Below are 22746 nucleotides of genomic sequence, written 5' to 3'. Positions count from 1 at the left end.
AGACAACACGAACCGTGTATCTCCTTACTGGTGGAATGGGTGGAACTGATCGGCTGTCGGACCCACCGTCTAATAGGCACCGCTCATGCATGGTTGTTTACATCTTTAGGCGGGTTTAGTGACATCTCTGAACAGTCAAATGGGCTGTGTCTGTGATACAGTATCCACAGTCAACGCCTATCTTCAGGCGTTCTGAGAACTGCGGTGATACAAAAGTTATTTGATGTGTTTGCTAAGACACTGATCGGATACGTAAAGAAAGACATAGTTGTCAGGTAACGCCCGATCGGTATGCAACACACTCCATGTACAGTTAGTGGGTGTGCGACCTTAACTAAGCAAAACTACAAGGAAAACTACCGTACTGTCGGAATACTTAGGGTAGTCTACGACAGGCTTCGGTAAATTTACATCCCTAGTTGTAAGTGATCAGCTTGGCTCGCTTTTTTCATACAAAATTTTAAACTGCGTGAGTATTTTTTAAGCCTTTATAAAGAGAAATTTTATACAGTAACATTTTGGAGTTGCTACTATGGTATATCTTATCGTTAGTGTGTGACTCAACACGGACAATAATGTTAGTGTGTGTAATGCACATCTTCAGTGCTTAATATTCAACTAACTGTCTTAGAACCAGACATTGATCATTTTTTGAGGTGTGTTGTATCGAATCGGACATCCACACCTAAAATTGTAAGTTATTACTTAGCTGATATCTCGTTGGCGGTCTTTTTGTCTTCTGTACGGCACGTTGCCAATCGTGGTTTTTATCCTAAAACGAAGAAACATTAACTGATGAAAGGATTGTGTTATTCAGGTGGCTTTCAAAGATTACTGAATGAAACGAAGTTACAGAACTTTGAAAGAATTATATTCAGCAATATTTTACGTTCCGAACTGTGTTGTGGCCTTCAGTCCAGAAACTGGTTTGATGCATCTCTCCATGCTACTCTATCCTGTGCAAGCTTCTTCATCTCCCAGTACCTACTTCAACCTACACCCTTTTGAATCTACTAAGTGTATTCATCCTTTGGCCTCCCTCTACTGTATTTACATTCCGCGCTTCACTCCAATACTAAATTGATGATCCCTGGATGCCTCAGAAAGTGTCCTACCAACTCATCCATTGTTCTAGTTATGTTGTGCCATACATTCCTCTTTTCCTCAATTCTATTCAGTACCTTCTCATTAGTTACGTTATCTAGCCATCTAATCTTCAGCCGTCTAATCTTCTGGTCTAAACTATTTATCGTTCATGTTTCACATCCATACACGGCTACAGTCCATAAAGTCTTCCTGACACTTAAATCTATACTCGACGTTAATAAATTTCTCTTCTTCAGGAACGCTTACCTTTCCATTGCCAGTCTACGTTTTATATTCTCTCTACTTCGACCATCATCAGTTATTTTGCTCCCCGAACGGCAAAACTCATCAACTACTTTAAGTGTCTTATTTCCTAATCTAATTCCCACAGCATCATCTCATTTAGTTCGACCACATTCCATTACCGTGGTTTTGCTTTTGTTGACGTTCATGTTATATCCTCCTTTCAAGACACTGTCCATGCCGTTCAAATACTCTTTCAGATCCTTTGCTGTCTCTCAAAGAATTACAATATAGTCGGAAATCATCAAAGTTTTTAATTTTTTCTCCATGGGTCTTAATTCCTACTCCAAATTTTTCATTTGTGTCCTTTACTGCTTGCTCAGTATACAGATTTAATAACATCAGAGACAGGCTACAACTCTGTCTCACTCCCTTCGCACTCATTGCTTCTCTTTCATGCCCTCGACTCTTATAACTGTCATCTGGTTTATGTACAAATTGTAAACAACATTTCGCTCCCTGTATTTTACCTCTGCCACCTTCAGAATTTGAAAGAGATTATTACAGTCAACATTGTCAAAAGCTTTATCTAAGTCTACAAATGCTAGAAACGTAGGTTTGCCTTTCCTTAATCTATCTTCTAAGATAAGTCGTAGCGTCAGTATAGCCTCACGTGGGCCAATATTTCTACGGAATCCAAAGTCATCTTCCCCGAGGTCGGCGTCTACCAGTTTTTCCATTCGTCTATAAAGAATTCGTGTTAGTATTTTGCAGCGTGACATATTGCACTGGTAGCTCGGTAGTTTTCACACATGTCAACACTTGCTTTCTTTGGGATTGAAATTAATAAGCTGTTCTTGAGATCTGAGGGTATTTCGCCTGTCTCATACAACTTGCTCACCAGATGGCAGAGTTTTATCAGGGCTGTCTCTCCCAAGGTTATCAGTAGTTCTAATAGAATGTCGTCTACTCCCGGGGCCTTGTTCCGACTTAGGTCTTCCAGTGCTATGTGAAACTCATCATGGAGTATCATGTCTCCCATTTCATCTTCATCTACATACCCTTCCATTTCCGGATTGTGCGGCTCCTCCCGCCATAGGTTCGAGACCTCCCTCGAGCAGGGTTGCCTGTGTTGTTCTCAGAATAAGTTAGTATACGTTAGTGTGTAAGGCTAGAGACCTATGACCTCAGCAGTTTGGTCCCTTAGGAATTCACACATATTTGATCATTTCTGAACATTTCAGCCTTCCCTTCTTTGCTTAGAACTGGTTTTCCATCTGACATCTTGATACTCATGCAAGTGGTTCTCTTTTCTCCAATGGTGTCTTTAATTTTGCTGTAGGCAGTATCTGTCTTGCCCCCAGTGATATCTGCCTCTACATTCTCACATTTGTCCTCTAGCCATCCCTGCTTAGCCATTTTACACTTCCTGTCGATCTCATTTCTGATACATTTGTATTCATTTTTGCCTGCTTCATTTACTGCATTTTCATATTTTCTCCTCTCATCAGTTAAATTCAATATCTCTTCTGTTACCCAAGGATTTCTACGAGCCCTAGTCTTTTTACCTACTTGATCCTCTGCTGACTTCACTATTTCATGCTTCAAAGCTACCCATTCTTCTTCTACTGTATTTCTTTCCCCTGTACTTGTCAATCGTTCCCTAATGCTCTCTCTGAAACTCTCTGCAACCTCTGGTTCTTTCAGTTTATCCAGGTCCCATCGCCTTAAATTTCCACGTTTTTGCAGTTTCTTCAGTTTTAATCTACAGTTCATAACCAATAGATTGTGGTCAGAGTAAACATCAGCCCTTGAAAATGTCTTACAATTTAAAATCTGGTTCCTAAATCTCTGTCTTACCATTATATAATCTATCTGATACCTTTTAGTATCTCCAGGATTCTTCCATGTATACAACCTTCTATCATGATTCTTAAGGCAAGTGTTAGCTATGATTAAGTTATGCTCTGTGCAAAATTCCACCAGGCGGCTTCCTCTTACATTCCTTACCCCCATTCCATATTCACCTACTACTTCTCCAGCACTTCCTTTTACTACCATCGAATTCAAGTCCCCCGTGACTATTAAATTTTCATCTCCCTTCACTATCTGAACAATTTCTTTTATCACATCATACATTTCTTCAATCTCTTCGACACCTGCGGAGATTGTTGGCATATAAACTTTTATTACTGTGGTAGGCGTTGGCTTCTTGTCTATCTTGACTACAATAAAGCTTTCATTAAGCTGTTCGTAGTACCTTACCCGTGCTCCTATTTTTTATTCATTATTAAACCTACTCCTGCATTACCCCGATTTCATTTTGTATTTATAACCGTGTATTCAGTTGAGCAAATCTCTTGTTCCTCCTGCCACTGAACTTCCCTAATTCCCACTCTACCTAGCTTTGACCTATCCATTTCCCTTTTTAAATTTTCTAACCTACCTGCCCGTTTAAGGAATCTGACATTCCACGCTCCGATCCGTAGAACACTAGTTTTCTTTCTCCTGATAACGATATCCTCCTGAATAGTCCCCGCCCGGTCATCAGAATAGTGGAGTATTTTACCTCTGAAATATTTTACCCAAGAGGACGCGATGATCTAGTAACACAAAATTCATCTGGATTCGGCCATTCTACAAAAGACCACCAAATCCATTTACAGCAACTCTCCCGCCAAGAGTGTCCATTTACAACTAGTGTCCCACCGAGACAGCGCACAACGAAGAATAACAGAGATATAACATTTAAATCAAAAAACTTATATATTTGACGATAACTAAATCTGGTAAATTTTTAAAAAGTCTATAAAATGAATTTACAGAATTTTAAATTAAATGATTCAACATTATTTCAGATATATAGAATCATAAAAGAAGGTTGTATACCTGGAAGAAGCCTGGAGATACTAAAAGGTATCAGATAGATTATATAATGGTAAGACAGAGATTTAGGAACCAGGTTTTAAATTGTAAGACATTTCCTGGGGCAGATGTGGATTCTGACCACAATCTATTGGTTATGAACTGCAGATTGAAACTAAAGAAACTGCAAAAAGGTGGGAATTTAAGGAGATGGGACCTGGATAAACTGAAAGAACCAGAGGTTGTAGAGAGTTTCAGGGAGAGCATTAGGGAACAATTGACAGGAATGGGGGAAAGAAATACAGTAGAAGAAGAATGGGTAGCTTTGAGGGATGAAGTAGTGAAGGCAGCAGAGGATCAAGTAGGTAAAAAGACGAGGGCTAATAGAAATCCTTCGGTAACAGAAGAAATATTGATTTTAATTGATGAAAGGAGAAAATATAAAAAATGCAGTAAATGAAGCAGGCAAAAAGGAATACAAACGTCTCAAAAATGAGATCGACAGGAAGTGCAAAATGGCTAAGCAGGGATGGCTAGAGGACAAATGTAAGGATGTAGAGGCTTGTCTCACTAGGGGTAAGATAGATACAGCCTACAGGAAAATTAAAGAGACCTTTGGAGAGAAGAGAACCACTTGTATGAATATCAAGAGCTCAGATGGCAACCCAGTTCTAAGCAAAGAAGGGAAGGCAGAAAGGTGGAAGGAGTATATAGAGGGTTTATACAAGGGCGAGGTACTAGAGGACAATATTATGGAAATGGAAGAGGATGTAGATGAAGACAAAATGGGAGATAAGATACTTGCGTGAAGAGTTTGACAGAGCACTGAAAGACCTGAGTCGAAACAAGGCCCCGGGAGTAGACAACATTCCATTTGAACTACTGATGGCCTCGGGAGAGCCAGTCATGACAAAACTCTACCATCTGGTGAGCACGATGTATGAGACAGGCGAAATACCCTCAGACTTCAAGAAGAATATAATAATTCCAATCCCAAAGAAAGCAGGTGTTGACAGATGTGAAAATTACCGAACAATCAGTTTAATAAGTCACAGCTGCAAAATACTAACGCGAATTCTTTACAGACGAATGGAAAATCTGGTAGAAGCCGACCTCGGGGAAGATCAGTTTGGATTCCGTAGAAATGTTGGAACACGTGAGGCAATACTGACCTAACGACTTATCTTAGAAGAAAGATTAAGATAAGGCAAACCTACGTTTCTAGCATTTGTAGACTTAGAGAAAGCTTTTGACAATGTTAACTGGAATACTCTCTTTCAAATTCTGAAGGTGGCAGGGGTAAAATACAGGGAGCGAAAGACTATTTACAGTTTGTACAGAAACCAGATGGCAGTTATAAGAGTCGAGGGACATGAAAGGGAAGCAGTGGTTGGGAAGGGAGTAAGACAGGGTTGTAGCCTATACCCGATGTTATTCAATCTGTATATTGAGCAAGCAGTAAAGGAAACAAAAGAAAAATTCGGAGTAGGTATTAAAATTCATGGAGAAGAAGTAAAAACTTTGAGGTTCGCCGATGACATTGTAATGCTGTCAGAGACAGCAAAGGACTTGGAAGATCAGTTGAACGGAATGGACAGTGTCTTGAAAGGAGGATATAAGATGAATATCAACAAAAGCAAAACGAGGATAATGGAATGTAGTCAAATTAAGTCGGGTGATGCTGAGGGAATTAGATTAGGAAATGAGACACTTAAAGTAGTAAAGGAGTTTTGCTATTTAGGGAGTAAAATAACCGATGATGGTCGAAGTAGAGAGGATATAAAATGTAGACTGGCAATGGCAAGGAAAGCGTTTCTCAAGAAGAGGAATTTGTTAACATCGAGTATAGATTTAAGTGTCAGGAAGTCGTTTCTGAAAGTATTTGTATGGAGTGTAGCCATGTATGGAAGTGAAACATGGACGATAACTAGTTTGGACAAGAAGAGAATAGGAGCTTTCGAAATGTGGTGCTACAGAAGAATGCTGAAGATAAGGTGGGTAGATCACGTAACTAATGAGGAGGTATTGAATAGGATTGGGGAGAAGAGAAGTTTGTGGCACAACTTGACTAGAAGAAGGGATCGGTTGGTAGGACATGTTTTGCGGCATCAAGGGATCACATTTTTAGCATTGGAGGGCAGTTTGGAGGGTAGGAATCGTAGAGGGAGACCAAGAGATGAATACACTAAGCAGATTCAGAAGGATGTAGGTTGCAGTAGATACTGGGAGATGAAGAAGCTTGCACAGGATAGAGTAGCATGGAGAGCTGCATAAAACCAATCTCAGGACTGAAGACCACAACAACAACATATAGAATACGAGTATTTGCACATAAAATATTAAGTTTTCCTGAACATTTATTTGTATGAATTGTTTATACATAATATGATATCCATACCCTTTGGTATCGTTGGAGTCTTAGTTTTTCATTGAGTTGGCTGCATTACAAGTGTTAACGATTTGAAAAAAGTTTTTCATGTTAAATGTAAAGTGATCAAAGCATTTCCCAATATTCGACTCATATTATTTTATTATTGGCGTTAGTAACTCCACTTGTCGGCTTCCGTATCGAAAACTTCATCATTACCACTCTCATTTACGATCTGGTGTGCAGCAGTGTGCCTTCAGCAGCACCCGTTGTTCCCCACAGGAGAAGCGCCGCCTGAGCAGACTCGCCTTCGTGCCCGTCATTGAGCCGCAGTCGGACTCCGCGGTTGTCACCGAGTCTCCAGGGGACATCCTGAGGGACGGCCGCTACAACCAGGTCGCCGTCATGACTGGCGTCACCTCTGCAGATGGAGGCGTCGTTATTCTGTGTATGTGCACAACGTATCAAACACACTGCAGCACCAGCACACAACTAGCTTGGAGCCGACAACTTACGAACGGCGTCAATCAGTCCGCCTCTCATGTAATGTTGTGCTTTTGTTCTGTCAGGTTCAGCAGAGTTTGAGCATTTGCTCATGTTTTCCATGCCAGGTAATCTAAATTGTTTGTGTTCATTGTCATCTGAGTTACAACTGACAGTCAGCACAAGATGCACTTAAGACCACCTGTCCAAAACGTAGATAATTCCTCATTTGAATGGATGTGGATGTTCAAATGGTTCAAATGGCTCTAAGCACTACGGGAGGTCATCAGCCCCCTAGACTTCGACCTACTTAAACCTAACTAACATAAGGACATCACACACATCCATTCCCGAGGCAGGATTCGAAAATGCGACCGTAGCAGCAGCGCACTTCCGGACTGAAGCGCCTAGAACGTCTCGGCTACAACGTCCGGCGATGTGGATGTAATTACATACGCAAGAAATCAGGGAAATTCATCTGGAAATTTTTGTGTTAGCTTTGAAGTAGCAGCCTGGGATGACAACTGAATGTAATCATCGAAGCCAGCTGTGATGACGACAGCCTGTCGTTATACTATGTCATCATACTAGGGTGCGTGTCCCTAGACGTGCGGCCATGTGGTTGGGCCTTTCGAATCCAAGCGTAAGGACGCCGTTTTCAGAATTTCGATACTTGAATCCAGTGGAAAATTTTAGCCCGAAAGAACAAGGCGCTGTCTCTACTGTCTTCTGGTTGGGGGAGACGCCTGCTCTTCCTAGCAAACTCATCCTGGTGATTGATCAGTGCGCCCCCACCACATTTATTTGCTGTCTGTACGCAGACACGAGACAGTTTAAATTTTAGGAAGACCCTACTGAGGCTTGGACGAGTCGAGTCGCAGCAATCAAACGCTACTCCGTGGTCAATGACGTATGACGTGCTGTTTTTGCGCACACCCGTGGACAGTCATTTTTAGACCGCAGTTAGTTACGTTATGAGTCTGGATTATCTATAACGAGTAAACTCAATAGGTAAAAGTGGTGCGGGGTTCTCGTGAATAATGATTTCGGTATCATTTCACGCAAATTCATATGGAACCGACCTTGGTCCTTAATCAGTCGCCATTTAGTGCTCAGATAATTTTCATAACTCGTTTCGCTGTAAATCATGAGCTGTCTTTCATGACTCAGTTATTAATTAATTAGGCCCATAGGGCCCAAGGGAGGATACGTACCTGCTGCCTTTTGGGCGCCACGCGGATTGGGTGTGGAGGGGTGGGCAGACCGTAGAGCCGCTATTACTTGAACAAGTAGCTCCTCAATCGGCTTTAGAAAAATCCTTGGCAGTACCAGAGTACCAGAAATTGAACCCAGGTCCTCTGCATGGCAGACGTCTATGCTGTCCACTCAGCTACAGAGAAGGACCATTTACTGGTTGAAGGAGAGGAACTTAGCTTTCGATTGCTCGGTGAGTTTGAATCTTTGCGTGTGCGGAGTTGTGCATCCGTGTTGCGTTCCTTAGTCCTCTTATCTCTGCTGAATAATAGTGATCGGTATTTTATTACCGTTTTCTTGTATTGAAATAAAGGCTTAGTATTTTTAAGTCTGTTACGTATAAATGCAGTTTGAGGAGTAAGTTCCACCTGTTAAGTAAACGTTTATTATGCAGCTACTTACTTCGTCACACTTGGGCGCAACGTACATACCAGCACACCTTCCCTTCTTCTGTAATCCCTAACGTTAAGTATTCTGTGAGAAGAAGTTACTTGAAGTAATTAGTAAATTGTATACCCTCATTGATTGTTCTGTAATTGACTAATTAAATTTCCGTTGAGCAGTTTTCTTCTAAGGATAGAAACTAGCCCCAAAACTCAATTAATACTCGTGGAACTTCAGACAGCTTGGCACTTAGGGCCAAGTAGATAATGTTAAGCTAGGTATTTGTGCAACAGATGGCTCTCAGCTACATAGAGTCCTTGATATAAGGCGAAAGGCTGTCCAAACACGAAACAAAACAGGGAAACTTCTTTTACCTGCATTACCACACCAGCAGTACTGTGTAGTCTCCACATACAATACATGTCAAAATGTAGATGTGCAGTAGGAAAGACATTGTCCTTTGGTGCTGTTCTCTACTTGTAAGTTTGTATGAAGTAAATTGTTTACCTCTTTACCTAAATACGTTAAAACCTAGGGCATCGACGCCCACTCATTATTTATGTTCAGAAGCATAGCTAATAACGCGGAGATGCAGTAATGTCTCATTGTAAAATACAGGTTGAAGTAACTAGTATTTACCTGAAGTTACTTTTGACAGTTGTCAAAAATTTAACAGCTTACACCTAGAAGGAAAGAAATAACTGGTTTATTGAAACAGAGACACACGAATCAGATTTGGCCGTTAAAATTGCTATACCACGAAGATGACGTGCTACAGACGCGAAATTTAACCGACAGGAAGAAGATGCTGTGATATGCAAATGATTAGCTTTTCAGATCATTCACACAAGGTTGGTGCCGGTGGCGACACCTACAACGCCCTGACACGAGGAAAGTTTCCAACCGATTTCTCATACACAAACAGCAGTTCACAGGCGTTGCCTGGTCAATTGTGGCCGAGCAACTGGCTCGTCACAATACGCCAGTCACTACTCTTGATGAACTGTGGTATCGTGTTGAAGCTGCATGGGCAGCTGTACCTGTACACGCCATCCAAGCTCTGTTTGACTCAATGTCCACGCGTATCAAGGCCGTTATTACGGCCAGAGGTGGTCGTTCTGGATACTGATTTCTCAGGATCTATGCATTTCAATTGCGTGAAAATGTAATCACATTTCAGTTCTAGTATAATATATTTGTCCAATGAATACCCGTTTATCATCGGCATTTCTTCTTGGTGTAGCAATTTTAATGGCCAGTAGTGTACAACGTTTTGATGTTGTAACAGAAAACCTCGATGTGACTAACTACTCGATGTGACTTTTTGTAGATAAGACATAAGTCACAGTAGCTGGAAACTCATTGTAGACCACACGTCGTACTTGATCCCAAAGACTGAAGTCAAATGGCGTCATGTCAGATGTTCATGCTGGGTATGTGCTTTTCTGCGTCCAATACTTTATCAGCGAAATAAAGGTGATTCCTATGCTGTCCGATTATACCTCACCACAAATATAACATCCGCTGTCGTTGTTGGACAACCTGACAAAGATGATACGAGTTTTCCGTTGGCCAGTTGAGAATATTTCTCAAATTTACGTTCTGGTAATAAACAAGAATTTATTCACAACATTTTTTTCTTGCTGAAGAACCCACTGAGCCGGCCGATGTGGCCGAGCGGTTCAAGGCGTTTCAGTCTGGAACCGCGCGACCGCTAAGGTCGCAGGTTCGAATCCTGCCTCGGGCATGGATGTGTGTTATGTCCTTAGGTTAGTTAGGTTTAAGTAGTTCTAAGTTCTAGGGGACTGGTGACCTCAGATGTTATGTCCTATAGTGCTCAGAGCCATTTGAATCATTTTTGAACCCACTGAAAACTTTCTAAACGATGTTGAAAATCACTGCCCTATACCTCTTGATGTAGAGAAACGTGGAACTGGCAATATTTACATTTATGAAGCGTGTACAGAACATCTCTTTGGCTGACACCAACCTCTCTTAGTGTTTGATAATGAATGATCTGCAGCCTCAAGAAGCCGCTGCTACTGCTGTTCATTTACTATTAATCTTCCTTTGTACACGTTTCATTTCGGAGAAACTACCAGTTTTACCAACTTTCAAACTCTCTCTATTAACTTTTTCTATTCATTGCTGAGGTTCATCTGCGTTAGAGATAACAATAAGGTTAAAGTGATGTAGATATGCGTAGTTTCTTCGTTTTTCCAGTCACATCATTACGAAAATCTGGCAAGAAGGAAGCACGTAAATTATCAGCGTTTGTAGCAAGGACTGGCAGTTGAACTTCAGAGGAGTGGTACTTATCAAAGGAAGTGGACTTGTACCCAGTCAGGGAGCTGTTTAGTGTACCGTTTGGCGTCCTGAATTCATTTTTCGTAATTCCCCTAAATCACTTCGGGAAATGCCAGGATACTTCTTTAACACAGGCCTCTGCCTTTCCCTGTTACAATGCAAATGTGCCACTACGCCGTGTCCAGTGATACCGTAGGCCAAATGTCATATAAGTTACTCATCTCGGCCACCTTCAGTCTGCGTCTGAGGCGAGGAGTAAGAGCAATTCTCGTTATAATACAGATCTGTGATCATTCAAGACGAGTGAGTGCAATTATTGTACTTTTCTCTGAGTTCTCAATGTAACTGAACCTTGAATTTGGCCAGTGTGTACAGCGATAACGCCGTCACACTGAGAAGAAAAAGCTACGGTGTGCACATGTTATATTTATTATTAGTTGATCGCTGATCATGGAAAGATGTAGGGCAATGTAAAGGATGTTGGATTCTACGTCAAGACCGAGATAATGGGGTATTTGCTGTAACTACTGACAAAATTTACAATAAAAAATAACAGAGAACAAATTTCTCTAAAACAGAAATCAAATTACAAAATTATGATAATGATGGGGAAAACCAACAAAAATGTGGAAAAATATATGGATAAAGTTTAATAGGGTCTCCTCATCTGGGTAGCTCGCAAAATCAAAGTTAACGACACAAGATGCTGTAAATTCTAACGAAATTAAGCATCATAAGTTGCGTGTCAGAGTGAGCAAGTGACGCGCTCCTTAGAATAAGGATCTTGCTACCATAACTGCGAAACTTAACATTCCCAAAAACCTGCAAACTTTGTGCCCACCAGCTTGAAATAGTGATGGGGAAATGAGTGATATGCAAAGGCGGGTGGTGATCAAATGGCCACGAAACATAATCTCCTTCCGTAAGTCTTTACTTTAGAAACAAGTCCTGTCAGGAGGAGACAACTAAGTGCTGTTTCCACTGTGATAAACGAGAATTTAGATTATTTCATGAAAAAATGGGATTTGATGCTAAAGCATCCGACACATGACGTAAAAAAGGTTCCTTAAAGAATATGAGGTTGGTATTAGGATGCACAGTGTCCCATCGATTGGTCGGCTTCTTCGCACCAATCACAGTGGTGTGATAACTCCATTCGTTGGGGTACACCAACCTTCGATGCCTCAACAGAACGGACCAACATGTCCTGCTCAATTATTTCTGGGGATGACAATGGCGTTCATAATTAGGAGACGCACCGGATCTGCTGGCAAAAGCATGAACCGAAAAATGCCCAGCTCACAGGAGAATTTCGTCCTTCCTGGTGAGATTTACTGACTGCCTCCTGCTGACAAAGAAGACTCACAGACAACACCGGGAAGACACCGTTCAAGTGAGAAAAACACATGGCTTCCCTCCTGGCACATTTTCTCTGTAAACTCTAGATAAAATGAATTGTGAAATGGTGAAAAAAATGTAACATCACAGTGCGATATGTGACAATAATGTCGCAGATCACACAATAGTCAGTTTTTGTACGGTGTAATTAAACAAGGGTAAGGAATAATATTTTTTGGAGTCTCATCTTCTGCAGTCAGTAACAGTAACTAAATAGGATACAACATGGAACTGCTCCACAAACCCAGTTCTATGAGACGTAGGAAATGATAAGGGAGTGTTATCAATTTGCGAAGAATGCCACATGCAAAATTTTTGTCGCACCGATACTTATAATTTGATAAACTGGTAGCGTTCTAAATTCTGTTCTCAGAAGGGACAAAAGAAGACAAGGCTTCATGATTCACCTTTGAAAAACTGGAAGACATTTAAGGAAATAAGTAGGTATGAGTCAGTCAACTTACACCAACACACGTTTAACGTGATGTCTTCCACGGTAAAATAAGAAAAATTGGGTGATTGGGTGGTGTAGCAACAATCATTTTTCCTCTTTTCCCTCAAGATAATGGAATTATAGTGCCTAATACAATACTGACGTACTGCAAAGCCCTGTCAAACACTGAATTTTGTTTAATCTCAACGCTTAGCTATTCAAAAGAGTGATTACATGTACACAGCAATAAAATCCATAGAAAACTAAATGCCAAAAGAGAGTTGGACTCTCACGGGAAGCGTGTATGTTGTTGCAGCGTCGGGAATCCTGTGGAACGACGCTTATGCTGCAGACGTAAGAGAGAACTTCACAGAGCTGGTGGGATCCCAGCTACAGTTGCCAACAGTGGAGGAGCAGACCGACGCGGCTGTAAAGCTCGAGAACTTCTACTTCGGTGATGAAGGATTCTCCATAGACAATACTCAAGCCGTATACGACGTAAGTACTGCCTCACTATAGCGCTTATTTCATTTCCAGAATAGGTGCTGCGGAAATGACAGACAGGTACGCATTTAGGACATAAAATAAGTAAAAATTCTTTGTTTCTAACATTTTAGTATCATTCCGCTTTCGAAGGAATTTTTACTGAAGTTTTAGTTCTTACAATGGGTTTCCGAACTGACTGTTATTGAGTAGTGGATTATAGTCTAACAGTTTAGAATTGTTTGAACAAGAAGTTTACTGAAGTTTTAGTTCTTACAATGGGTTTCCGAACTCGCTGTTATTGAGTAGTGAATTATAGTCAAACAGTTTACAATAGTTTGAACATGTGCAATCGATAGAGCCTGATCGATTAATATTTTCACGGGAGTTGTTTCATATCAAACCCAATAAAGCTAATTAGGATGTCAGCTAGCAATAATCGGTACATATTTTGTTCTTAAGGTTCTATATACACAATGGCTAAACAGCATGAATGAAGCAGTTACTCCCTTCGTCTGACAAAGTAATATCGGTTAACTCATCACAGGTCGCCTACAAATGTCGTCACACACCAATATTCTTCATGTGGCACTGAATCCACAATCCTCACTGCAATTCAAATCGTGGGTGGCCGGCGCGATTTTCGAGTAAAAACGGTGCACAAATGAACACTTAAACACATCAACAAGTCACTCAATTAATGCCATTTAGGTATTTGCTGGAGGTCAGGCCCACGGCTTTGAGTGACACACACAGCCGTTAAACAATTGTAAGCGCGGTCGGCTGTCCCGCCAAAAGTCGCCCTGCTCCCTTAACCACCAAAACTCACTTGCTCGGAGTCTCAACACTGACTACTCTGGCACTCACGGTGGTCGACTATCGATAGTACCTACTGCGATTTGTGTGAGGCAAAGATATATTTTTCTCAATATGTAAGGGGCATATGACCGGGTTCCTAGGAGGAAGTTATTGTCTGTTCTACAAGATTATGGAATAGGAGGCAAACTTTTGCAAGCAATTAAAAGTCTTTACATGGATAGTCAGGCAGCAGTTAGAGTTGACGGTAAATTGAGTTCATGGTTCAGAGTAGTTTCAGGGGTAAGACAAGGCTGCAACCTGTCTCCACTGTTGTTCATATTATTTATGGATCATATGTTGAAAACAATAGACTGGCTGGGTGAGATTAAGATTTGTGAACACAAAATAAGCAGTCTTGCATATGCGGATGACTTAGTTGTGATGGCAGATTCGATTGAAAGTTTGCAAAGTAATATTTCAGAGATAGATCAGAAATGTAAGGACTATGGTATGGAGATTAGCATCTCCAAAACGAAAGTAATGTCTGTGGGAAAGAAATATAAACGGATTGAGTGCCAAATAGGAGGAACAAAGTTAGAACAGGTGGACGGTTTCAAGTACTTAGGATGCATATTCTCACAGGATGGCAATATGGTGAAAGAACTGGAAGCGAGGTGTAGCAAAGCTAATGCAGTGAGCGCTCAGCTACGATCTACTCTCTTCTGCAAGAAGGAAGTCAGTACCAAGACTAAGTTATCTGTGCACCGTTCAATCTTTCGACCAACTTTGTTGTATGGGAGCGAAAGCTGGGTGGATTCAGGTTACCTTATCAACAAGGTTGAGGTTACGGATATGAAAGTAGCTAGGATGATTGCAGGTACTAGTAGATGGGAACAATGGCAGGAGGGTGTCCACAATGAGGAAATCAAAGAAAAACTGGGAATGAACTCTATAGATGTAGCAGTCAGGGCGAACAGGCTTAGATGGCGGGGTCATGTTACACGCATGGGAGAAGCAAGGTTACCCAAGAGACTCATGGATTCAGCAGCAGAGGGTAGGAGGAGTCGGGGCAGACCGAGGAGAAGGTACTTGGATTCGGTTAAGAATGATTTTGAAGTAGTAGGTTTAACATCAGAAGAGGCACCAATGTTAGCACTGAATATGGGATCATGGAGGAACTGTATAAGGGGGGCTATGCTCCAGACTGAACGCTGAAAGGCATAATCAGTCTTAAATGATGATGACGATGATGATGATGATGATGTAAGGGGCGGCTGACCCCTTACAGAACGTTGCCGACCCTTCACGAGCTTCGTAGCTGTCCACAAGTCAGTGGTCAAGTCGCGTAAGTGGCGACGAATATCTGTTTGCGTCCACCTTACACAGTCGTTATTAGCAGGTAACTTTCCTTGATACTAACTGTACAAGTTGGTACCAAAAAGGAAATTATATTTTCAAGAAAAGAACGATAGCCACAGGAATTAGTCACACCAATAACCTTTTCGTGGTGACAGAACTGGCTGAGAAAACAATCAACAACAGGAGAGGAGTAGGTAGCAAACGGGAGCAGGAATTAAATGTGTTGAAACACCCTCTTATAAATCAAGGTAGATTTACGTTGTATCTAGAAAGATAGCAAAAGGTGTTTACTGCATTAGAGCACTTACAACATTCTGCACTGTAGAAAAAAGACATGTACCAAACCAATCGTAAACAGTGTATCACATTGGAGAAAATTTTTGAAAATTAAGATCTAATAGTACAAAAATGTATTGAGTCTGTTTATCAAATTAGACATAAGTTAATAACTGGCTGCCAAACACTTCTCTCAGCATATAGTTTCAACTAAAGATATCATAAAAGAAAAAGTAAGGCCGAATGAGAATACATATCAATTTGAGAAACATGTCATATGTACATACAGTTACTGTAGTTAATTAGTTAGTCCAGTGTTTCTTCATTTCAAAGAATTTATTTATTCAAACAATAGTATTTTCAAATACCCCCACCACCACCACCACCCGCCCATGAACCATAGACCTCACCGTTGGTGGGGAGGCTTGCGTGATTCAACGATTGATATAACTGTACCGTAGATGCAACCACAACGGAGGGGTGTCTGTTGAGAGGCCAGACAAACGTGTGGTTTCTGAAGAGGGACGGTAGCCTTTCCAGTAGTTGCAGGGGCAACAGTCGGCTGACTGAATAATCTGGTCTTGTAACATCAACCAAAACGGCCTTGCTGTGCAGGTACTGCGAACAGCTGAAAGTAAGGGAAAACTAAAGCCATAATTTTTTCCAAGTGCATGCAGTTCTACTGGATGATTTAATGATGATGGCATTCTCTTTAGTAAAACATTTGCGATGTAAAATAGCCCCTCATTCGGATCTCTGGATGGGAACTACTCAGTAGGACGCCGTTATCAAGAGAAACAAAACTGGCGTCCTACGGATCGGAAAGTGGAATGTTATATTCCTTAATCGGGCAGATATGTTAGAAAACACAAAGAGGAAATGAACCTGTTAAACTTAGATATAGTGGGAATTAATGAAGTTCGGTGGCAGGAGGAACAGGACTTTTGGTCAGCTGAATACACGGTTTGTGTTGTTGTGGTCTGCAGTCCAGAGACTGGTTTGATGCAGCTCTCCATGCCCCTCTATACTGTGCAGGCTTCTTCATCTCCCAGTACCTACTGCAACCTACATCCATCTGAATCAGCTTAGTGTATTCATCTCTTAGTCCGCCTCTACGATTTTTACCGTCCACGCTGACCTCGAATACTAAATTGGTGATCCCTTGATGCCCCAGAACATATCCTTCCAACCGATCCCCCCTTCTAGTCAAGTTGTGCCACAAACTTCTCCCCAATTCTGTTCAATACCTCCTCATCCGTTATGTGGTCTACCATCAAATCGTCAGCATTCTTCTGTAGCACTACATTTCGAAAGCTTCTATTCTCTTCATGGCTAAAATATTTATCGTCCAGGTTTCACTTCCATACATGGCTACACCCCACACAAATACTTTCTGAAACCCCTTCCTGAAATTTAAATCTACACTCGATGTTAACAAATTTCTCTTCTTCAGAATTGCTTTCCTTGCCATCACCAGTCTACATTTTATATCCTTCTTACTTCGACCATCATAAGTTATTTTGCTCCCCAAATAGGAAAACTCCTCTACTACTTTAAGTGTCTCGTTTCCTAATCTAATTCCCTCAGCATCACGTGATTTAATTCTGCTACATTCCATTATCCTCGTTTTGCTTTTGTTGATGTTCATCTTATATCCTCCTTTCAAGACTCTGTCCATTCCGTTCAACTGCTCTTCCAGGTTCTGTGCTGTCTCCGACAGAAATACAATCTCATCGGCAAACCTCAAAGTTATTTTTTCTTCTCCATGGATTTTAATTCCTACTCCGAAATTTTCTTTTGTTTCCTTTACTGCTTGCTCAATATACAGATTGAATAACATCGGGTATAGGCTACAACCCTGTCTTACTCCCTTCCCAGCCACTGCTTCCCTTTCATGCCCCTCGACTCTTATGACTGCCATCTGGTTTCAGTGCAAATTGTAAATAGCCTTTCGCTACCTGTATTTTACCCCCACCATCTTCAGAATTTGAAAGAGAGTATTCCAGTCAACATTGTCAAAAGCTTTCTCTAAGTCTACAAATGCTAGAAACGTAGGTTTGCCTTTCCTTAATCTATCTTCTAAGATAAATCGTAGGGTTAGTATTGCCTCACGTGTTCCAACATTTCTATGGAATCCAAACTGATCTTCCTCGAGGTCGGCTTCTACCAGTTTTTCCATTCGTATGTAAAGAATTCGTGTTAGTATTTTGCAGCCGAGACTTATTAAACTGATAGTTCTGTAATTTTCACATCTGTCAACATCTGCTTTCTTTGGGATTGGAAGTATTATATTCTTCTTGAAGTCTGAGGCTATTTCACCTGTGTTATGTATCTTGCTCACCAGATGGTAGAGCTTTGTCAGGGCTGGCTCTCCCAGGGTTATCAGTAGTTCAAATAGAATGTTGTCTACTCCAGGGGCCTTGTTTCGACTTACATCTTTCAGTGCTCTGTCAAACTTCTCATGCAGTATCATATCTGCCATTTCATTTTCATCTACATGTTCTTCCACTTGCATAATATTGTCCTCTAGTGCATCGCTCTTGTATAGACCCTCTATATACTCCTTCCATCTTTCTGCTTTCCCTTCTTTGTTTAGAACTGGGTTTCCATCTGAGCTCTTGATATTCATGCTAGTGGTTCTCTTTTCTCAAAGGCCTCTTTAATTTTTCTGTTAGCAGTGATATATGCCTCTGTCTTACATTTGACCTCTAGCCATCCCTGCTTAGCGGTTTTGCACTTCCTGTCCATCTCTTTTCTGAGATGTTTGTATTCCTTTTTGCCTGCTTCGTTTACTGCATTTATATATATACTCCTTTCATCAATTAAATTCAACATTTCTTCAGTTACCCAAGGATTTCTACCAGACTGCTGACTTCACTATTTCGTCTCTTAAAGCTACCCATTCTTCATCTACTGTATTTCTTTCCTCCATTCTTGTCAATCGTTCCTTAATGCTCTCCCTGAAACTCTCCACAATCTCTGGTTCTGTTCGTTTATCGAGGTCCCATCTCCTTAAATTCCTACCTGTTTGCAGTTTCTTCAGTTTTAATCTCCAGTTCATGACCAATAGATTGTGATCAGAGTACACATCTTCCCCTGCAAATATCTCACAATTTAAAACCTGGTTCCTTAATTTCTGTCTTGCCATTATATAATCTACCTGAAACCTTTCAGTATTTCCAGTCTTCTTCCATGTACGCAACCTTCTTTCATGATACCTGAACCAAGTGTTAGATATGATTAAGTAATGCTCTGTGCAAAATTCTGCCAGGCGGCTTCCTCTTTCAGTCAGGAAGAGAAGGAGAAGTGAGTAGGTGAATATGGACTAGGGGAAAGAAATGAAAGAGGAAGCCGCCTAGTAGAATTTTGCACAGAGCATAATTCAATCACTTGGTTTAAGAAGCATGAAAGAAGTTTGTATACATGGAAGAGACGCCGAGACTCCGGAAGGTTTTAGATTGACTAAATAATGTTTACACAGCGATTCAGGAACCAGATTTTAAATTGGAAAACATTTCCAGAGGTAGATGTGGACTCTGACCACAGTTAATTGGTTATGAACTGCAGATTAAAACTGAAGAAACTGCAAAAAGGCACGAATTTAAGCAGATGGGGGACACGGATACACTGAAAGAACCAGAGGTTGCAGAGGGTCTCAGAGAGAGCATTAGGACACTATTGACATGAACAGAGGAAGGGATACAGTAGAAGAAGAAAGGGTGGCTCCGAGAGATGAAATAGTAATGTCAACAGAGGATCAAGTAGGCAACAACAAAAAGACGATGGCTAGTAATCCTTAGGTAACACCATAGATATTGAATTTCATCGGCGAAAGGAGAAAACACAAAACTTCAATAAATGGAGCGGCGAAAGGTAATACAAACGTCTGAAAATGAGATCGACAAGAACTGAAAAATGGGTAAGCGGGTTTGGCTAGAGGAGAAATGTAGGGATGTAAGAGTAAGATAGATATTGCTTACAGAAAAATTAAAGTGACTTCTGGAGAAAACAGAACCACTTGTATGAATATCAAGAGCTCAGCTGGAAAACCATTCCTATGCAAAGAAGAGAAAGCAGAAAATTGGAAGGAGTATATGGAAGGTCTATACAGGGGAGATATAATTGAGGGCGTTATTGTGGAAATGGAAGAGAACGTAGAGGAAAATGAGAATGGAGGTACGATACTGCGTGAAGCATTCGGAAAATCACTGAAAGAGTTTAGTCGAAATAGGGCCCCTAGAGTAGACAACATTCCGTTAAAGCTACTGACAACCTTGGGAGAACCAGCCTTGACAAAACACTTCTGTCTGATGAGCAAGATTTATGAGACAGGCTAAATACCCTCAGACTTCAAGAAGAATATAATAACCCCAATTCCAAAGAAATCATGTGCTGACTGATGTGAAAATTACCAAACTATCAGTTTAAGAAGTCTCGGGTGCAAAATACTAACGAATCCTTTATGGAGGAATGGAGAACCTGGTAACGGCCGAACTCGGCAAGGATCAGTTAGGATTCCGGAGAAATGTAGGAACACGCGAAGCAATACTGACCATACGACTTCTTATAGGAGACGGGTTAAAGAACAAATATACTTTCACAGCATTTGTAGACTTACAGATAGCTTCTAACAATGGTGACTGGAATACTCTCTTTCAAATTCTGAAGATGATATGGGTAATATACAGGGAGTGAAAGGCTATTTACTGTTGTACAGAAACTAGATTTATAAGAATCCAGGAGCACAAAAGGGAAACAGTGGTTGAGATGGGAGTGAGACAGGATTGTAGGCTATCCCCGATTTTATTCAATCTGTATAGTGAGCAAGCAGTAAAACAAAAGAAAAATTTGGAGTAGGAATTAAAGTCAAGCGAGAAGCAATAAAAAGTTTGAGGTTTGTCAATGACATTGTAACTCTGCCAGAGACAGCAAAGGACTTGGAAGAGCAGTTGAACGAAATGGACAGTATCTTGAATGGAGGATGTAAGATGAATATCAACAAAAGAAAAACGAGGATAATGGAATATAGTCGAATTAAATCAGTTGAGGCTAAGGGAATTAGATTAGGATATGAGACACTTAAAGTAGTAGATGAGTTTTGCTATTTGGGGAGCAAAAAACTGATGATGGTCGAAGTAAGAAGGATACAAAATGTAGACTGTCAATGGCAAGAAAACAATTTTGAAGGAGAGAAACTTGTTAACATCGAGTATAGATTTAAGTGTCAGGAAGGCGTTTGTGAAAGTACTTGTATGGATTATAGCCATGTATGGAAGCGAAACATGGACGATAAACAGTTTATACAAGAAAAGAATAGAAGCTTTCGAAATGTAGTGCTACAGAAGTATGCTGAAGATCAGATGAGTACATCATTACTTAATGAAGTACTGAAAAGAACTGGGGAGAAGAGACATTTGTGGTACAACCTGACTAAAAGACACAATCTTAGGCATTAACGGGTCACCAATTTAGTACTGAAGGGATTTGTGGGGATCAGGGGTGGTACAAATCTTAGAGGGAGACCAAGAGATGAATACAGTAAGCAGATGCTTCGAGCTTCCCTCCTTCACAGTGGGCTCTGAATGTAAGGGAATGGTCCATCTTTACTTCAAGGCAGTTAGGAGTATCAAAATGGGATATTTCTTCTCACCTCCCAGTGATACTTTGTTTCCGTTTGGCTTCCCTATTCCTTAGATAAAAAGCAGAAACTTGTATCTTTCGAGGGTTTAGCTTCAGCTGGTTATCATCATGATAAACTATACAAGTTTCTTAATTTTTTTTCATGCTTAACACAACGCGTTTCTAGAATTTATTTTCATCTTGAAGTGGATTTGTTAACCTGCAAATTTATTGCGATATTTCTGTGTATGTTTTCCTGTCTCTCTTGCACTAAAGTTTTATTTTCGGTATTTTACTTCAATCGGAAAATAAAAGAAATCTTGTAATGTTTTTTATGCTAATGTTAGAGATAGTAATTTTGTTTGCCTGCTTGCAAGTATTGTGCCTTCATCATAACGCAGAATACTACATTCATTACGCTACAGAGCTATGACGATATTATGGTTTTAGAAGGAGTCTGTAAACAGTTAGAGGTGTTACATTTTCTGCAGATTACTTTATATATCTAAAGTTGCCAATTACAAGATTTACTTTACACCTGTCGACTACTGAATTATTGATTATGTTCCTATTTTTGTAAATACTGAGTATAATTTATGAGGAAATATGCATGTTTATCTAAATTACTGCAGGTATCATGAGATGATGAAACATATGAAAAAAGTAACTGGTTTGCTGTCTACTTTCTCACTGAGAATTTTTACTCCTTGTTTTCTTTAAGGCGTACAAAAATTTCCATCTCCTTCGTTAAATGCGTTGTATATGATTTTTGGAAGCGGTGGAGTATCTCAAGATCTTCGGTGTCTTTGAATGCATGTCCAGTATATTTTATGTATGTTGCTACAGTTGATTTTGTGAATTGATTTCTTGTGGAACAGTTGATATGTTCAGTGCATCCACTTTGAGAAACCTTGAAAGTCTGTCCTATGACGTAGCTTTAACAAGTCTTATATATGATTTTGTTCATTCCTGAGTCTGAGTATATATCTTTGTTGTTGTTTTTGGTACAGACTAATTTCTGTTGTAATTTGTTGATTGTCGAGAAAGCTACTTTCAATTTACATGACCTACGTAAGTTTTCTGTTTTCAGAGGAACGTTACCTACGTAAGGTATGCTGGCCATGGAACTGATTGTACTTAAATTGAATCCTTCTAAAGAGCCAGGAATTTCTTTCTTTTTTGTTACTTTTACCTGCATTTTGCCCACCATTTTTCTTGTACCTGCTGTAATCTAGTTGCTTTTATTGGTCACTGCTGTCGATGTGGTTCTTTCGGAAATGATTCCTCATAATTTAAATGTTCTAAAGGAGTTACAGAATTTCTCATCTAAATCGTTTTCTGTATACACTTCATCCCAATTCTCGTCTAACAGCACCAGAAAAAAAATTAA

At 40.4% G+C, this 22746-nt stretch overlaps 1 protein-coding gene across 1 annotated transcript in view; it reads left to right on the top strand.

Annotated features, from left to right (window-relative positions):
* The window catches only part of LOC126095119 (juvenile hormone esterase-like), a 113728-nt gene that overhangs the window by 68011 nt on the left and 22971 nt on the right, over positions 1-22746 (top strand). The window contains exons 6-7 of the mRNA XM_049909827.1: positions 6845-7010; positions 13138-13319. Of these exons, the coding sequence (XP_049765784.1) occupies positions 6845-7010; positions 13138-13319 (348 nt within the window). The remainder of the gene's footprint in view (positions 1-6844; positions 7011-13137; positions 13320-22746) is intronic.

Source organism: Schistocerca cancellata, chromosome 8 (genome assembly GCF_023864275.1).
Source record: "Schistocerca cancellata isolate TAMUIC-IGC-003103 chromosome 8, iqSchCanc2.1, whole genome shotgun sequence".
NCBI classification, from domain to species: Eukaryota; Metazoa; Arthropoda; class Insecta; order Orthoptera; family Acrididae; genus Schistocerca; species Schistocerca cancellata.
This window is presented reverse-complemented; position numbering and strand designations above follow the sequence as displayed.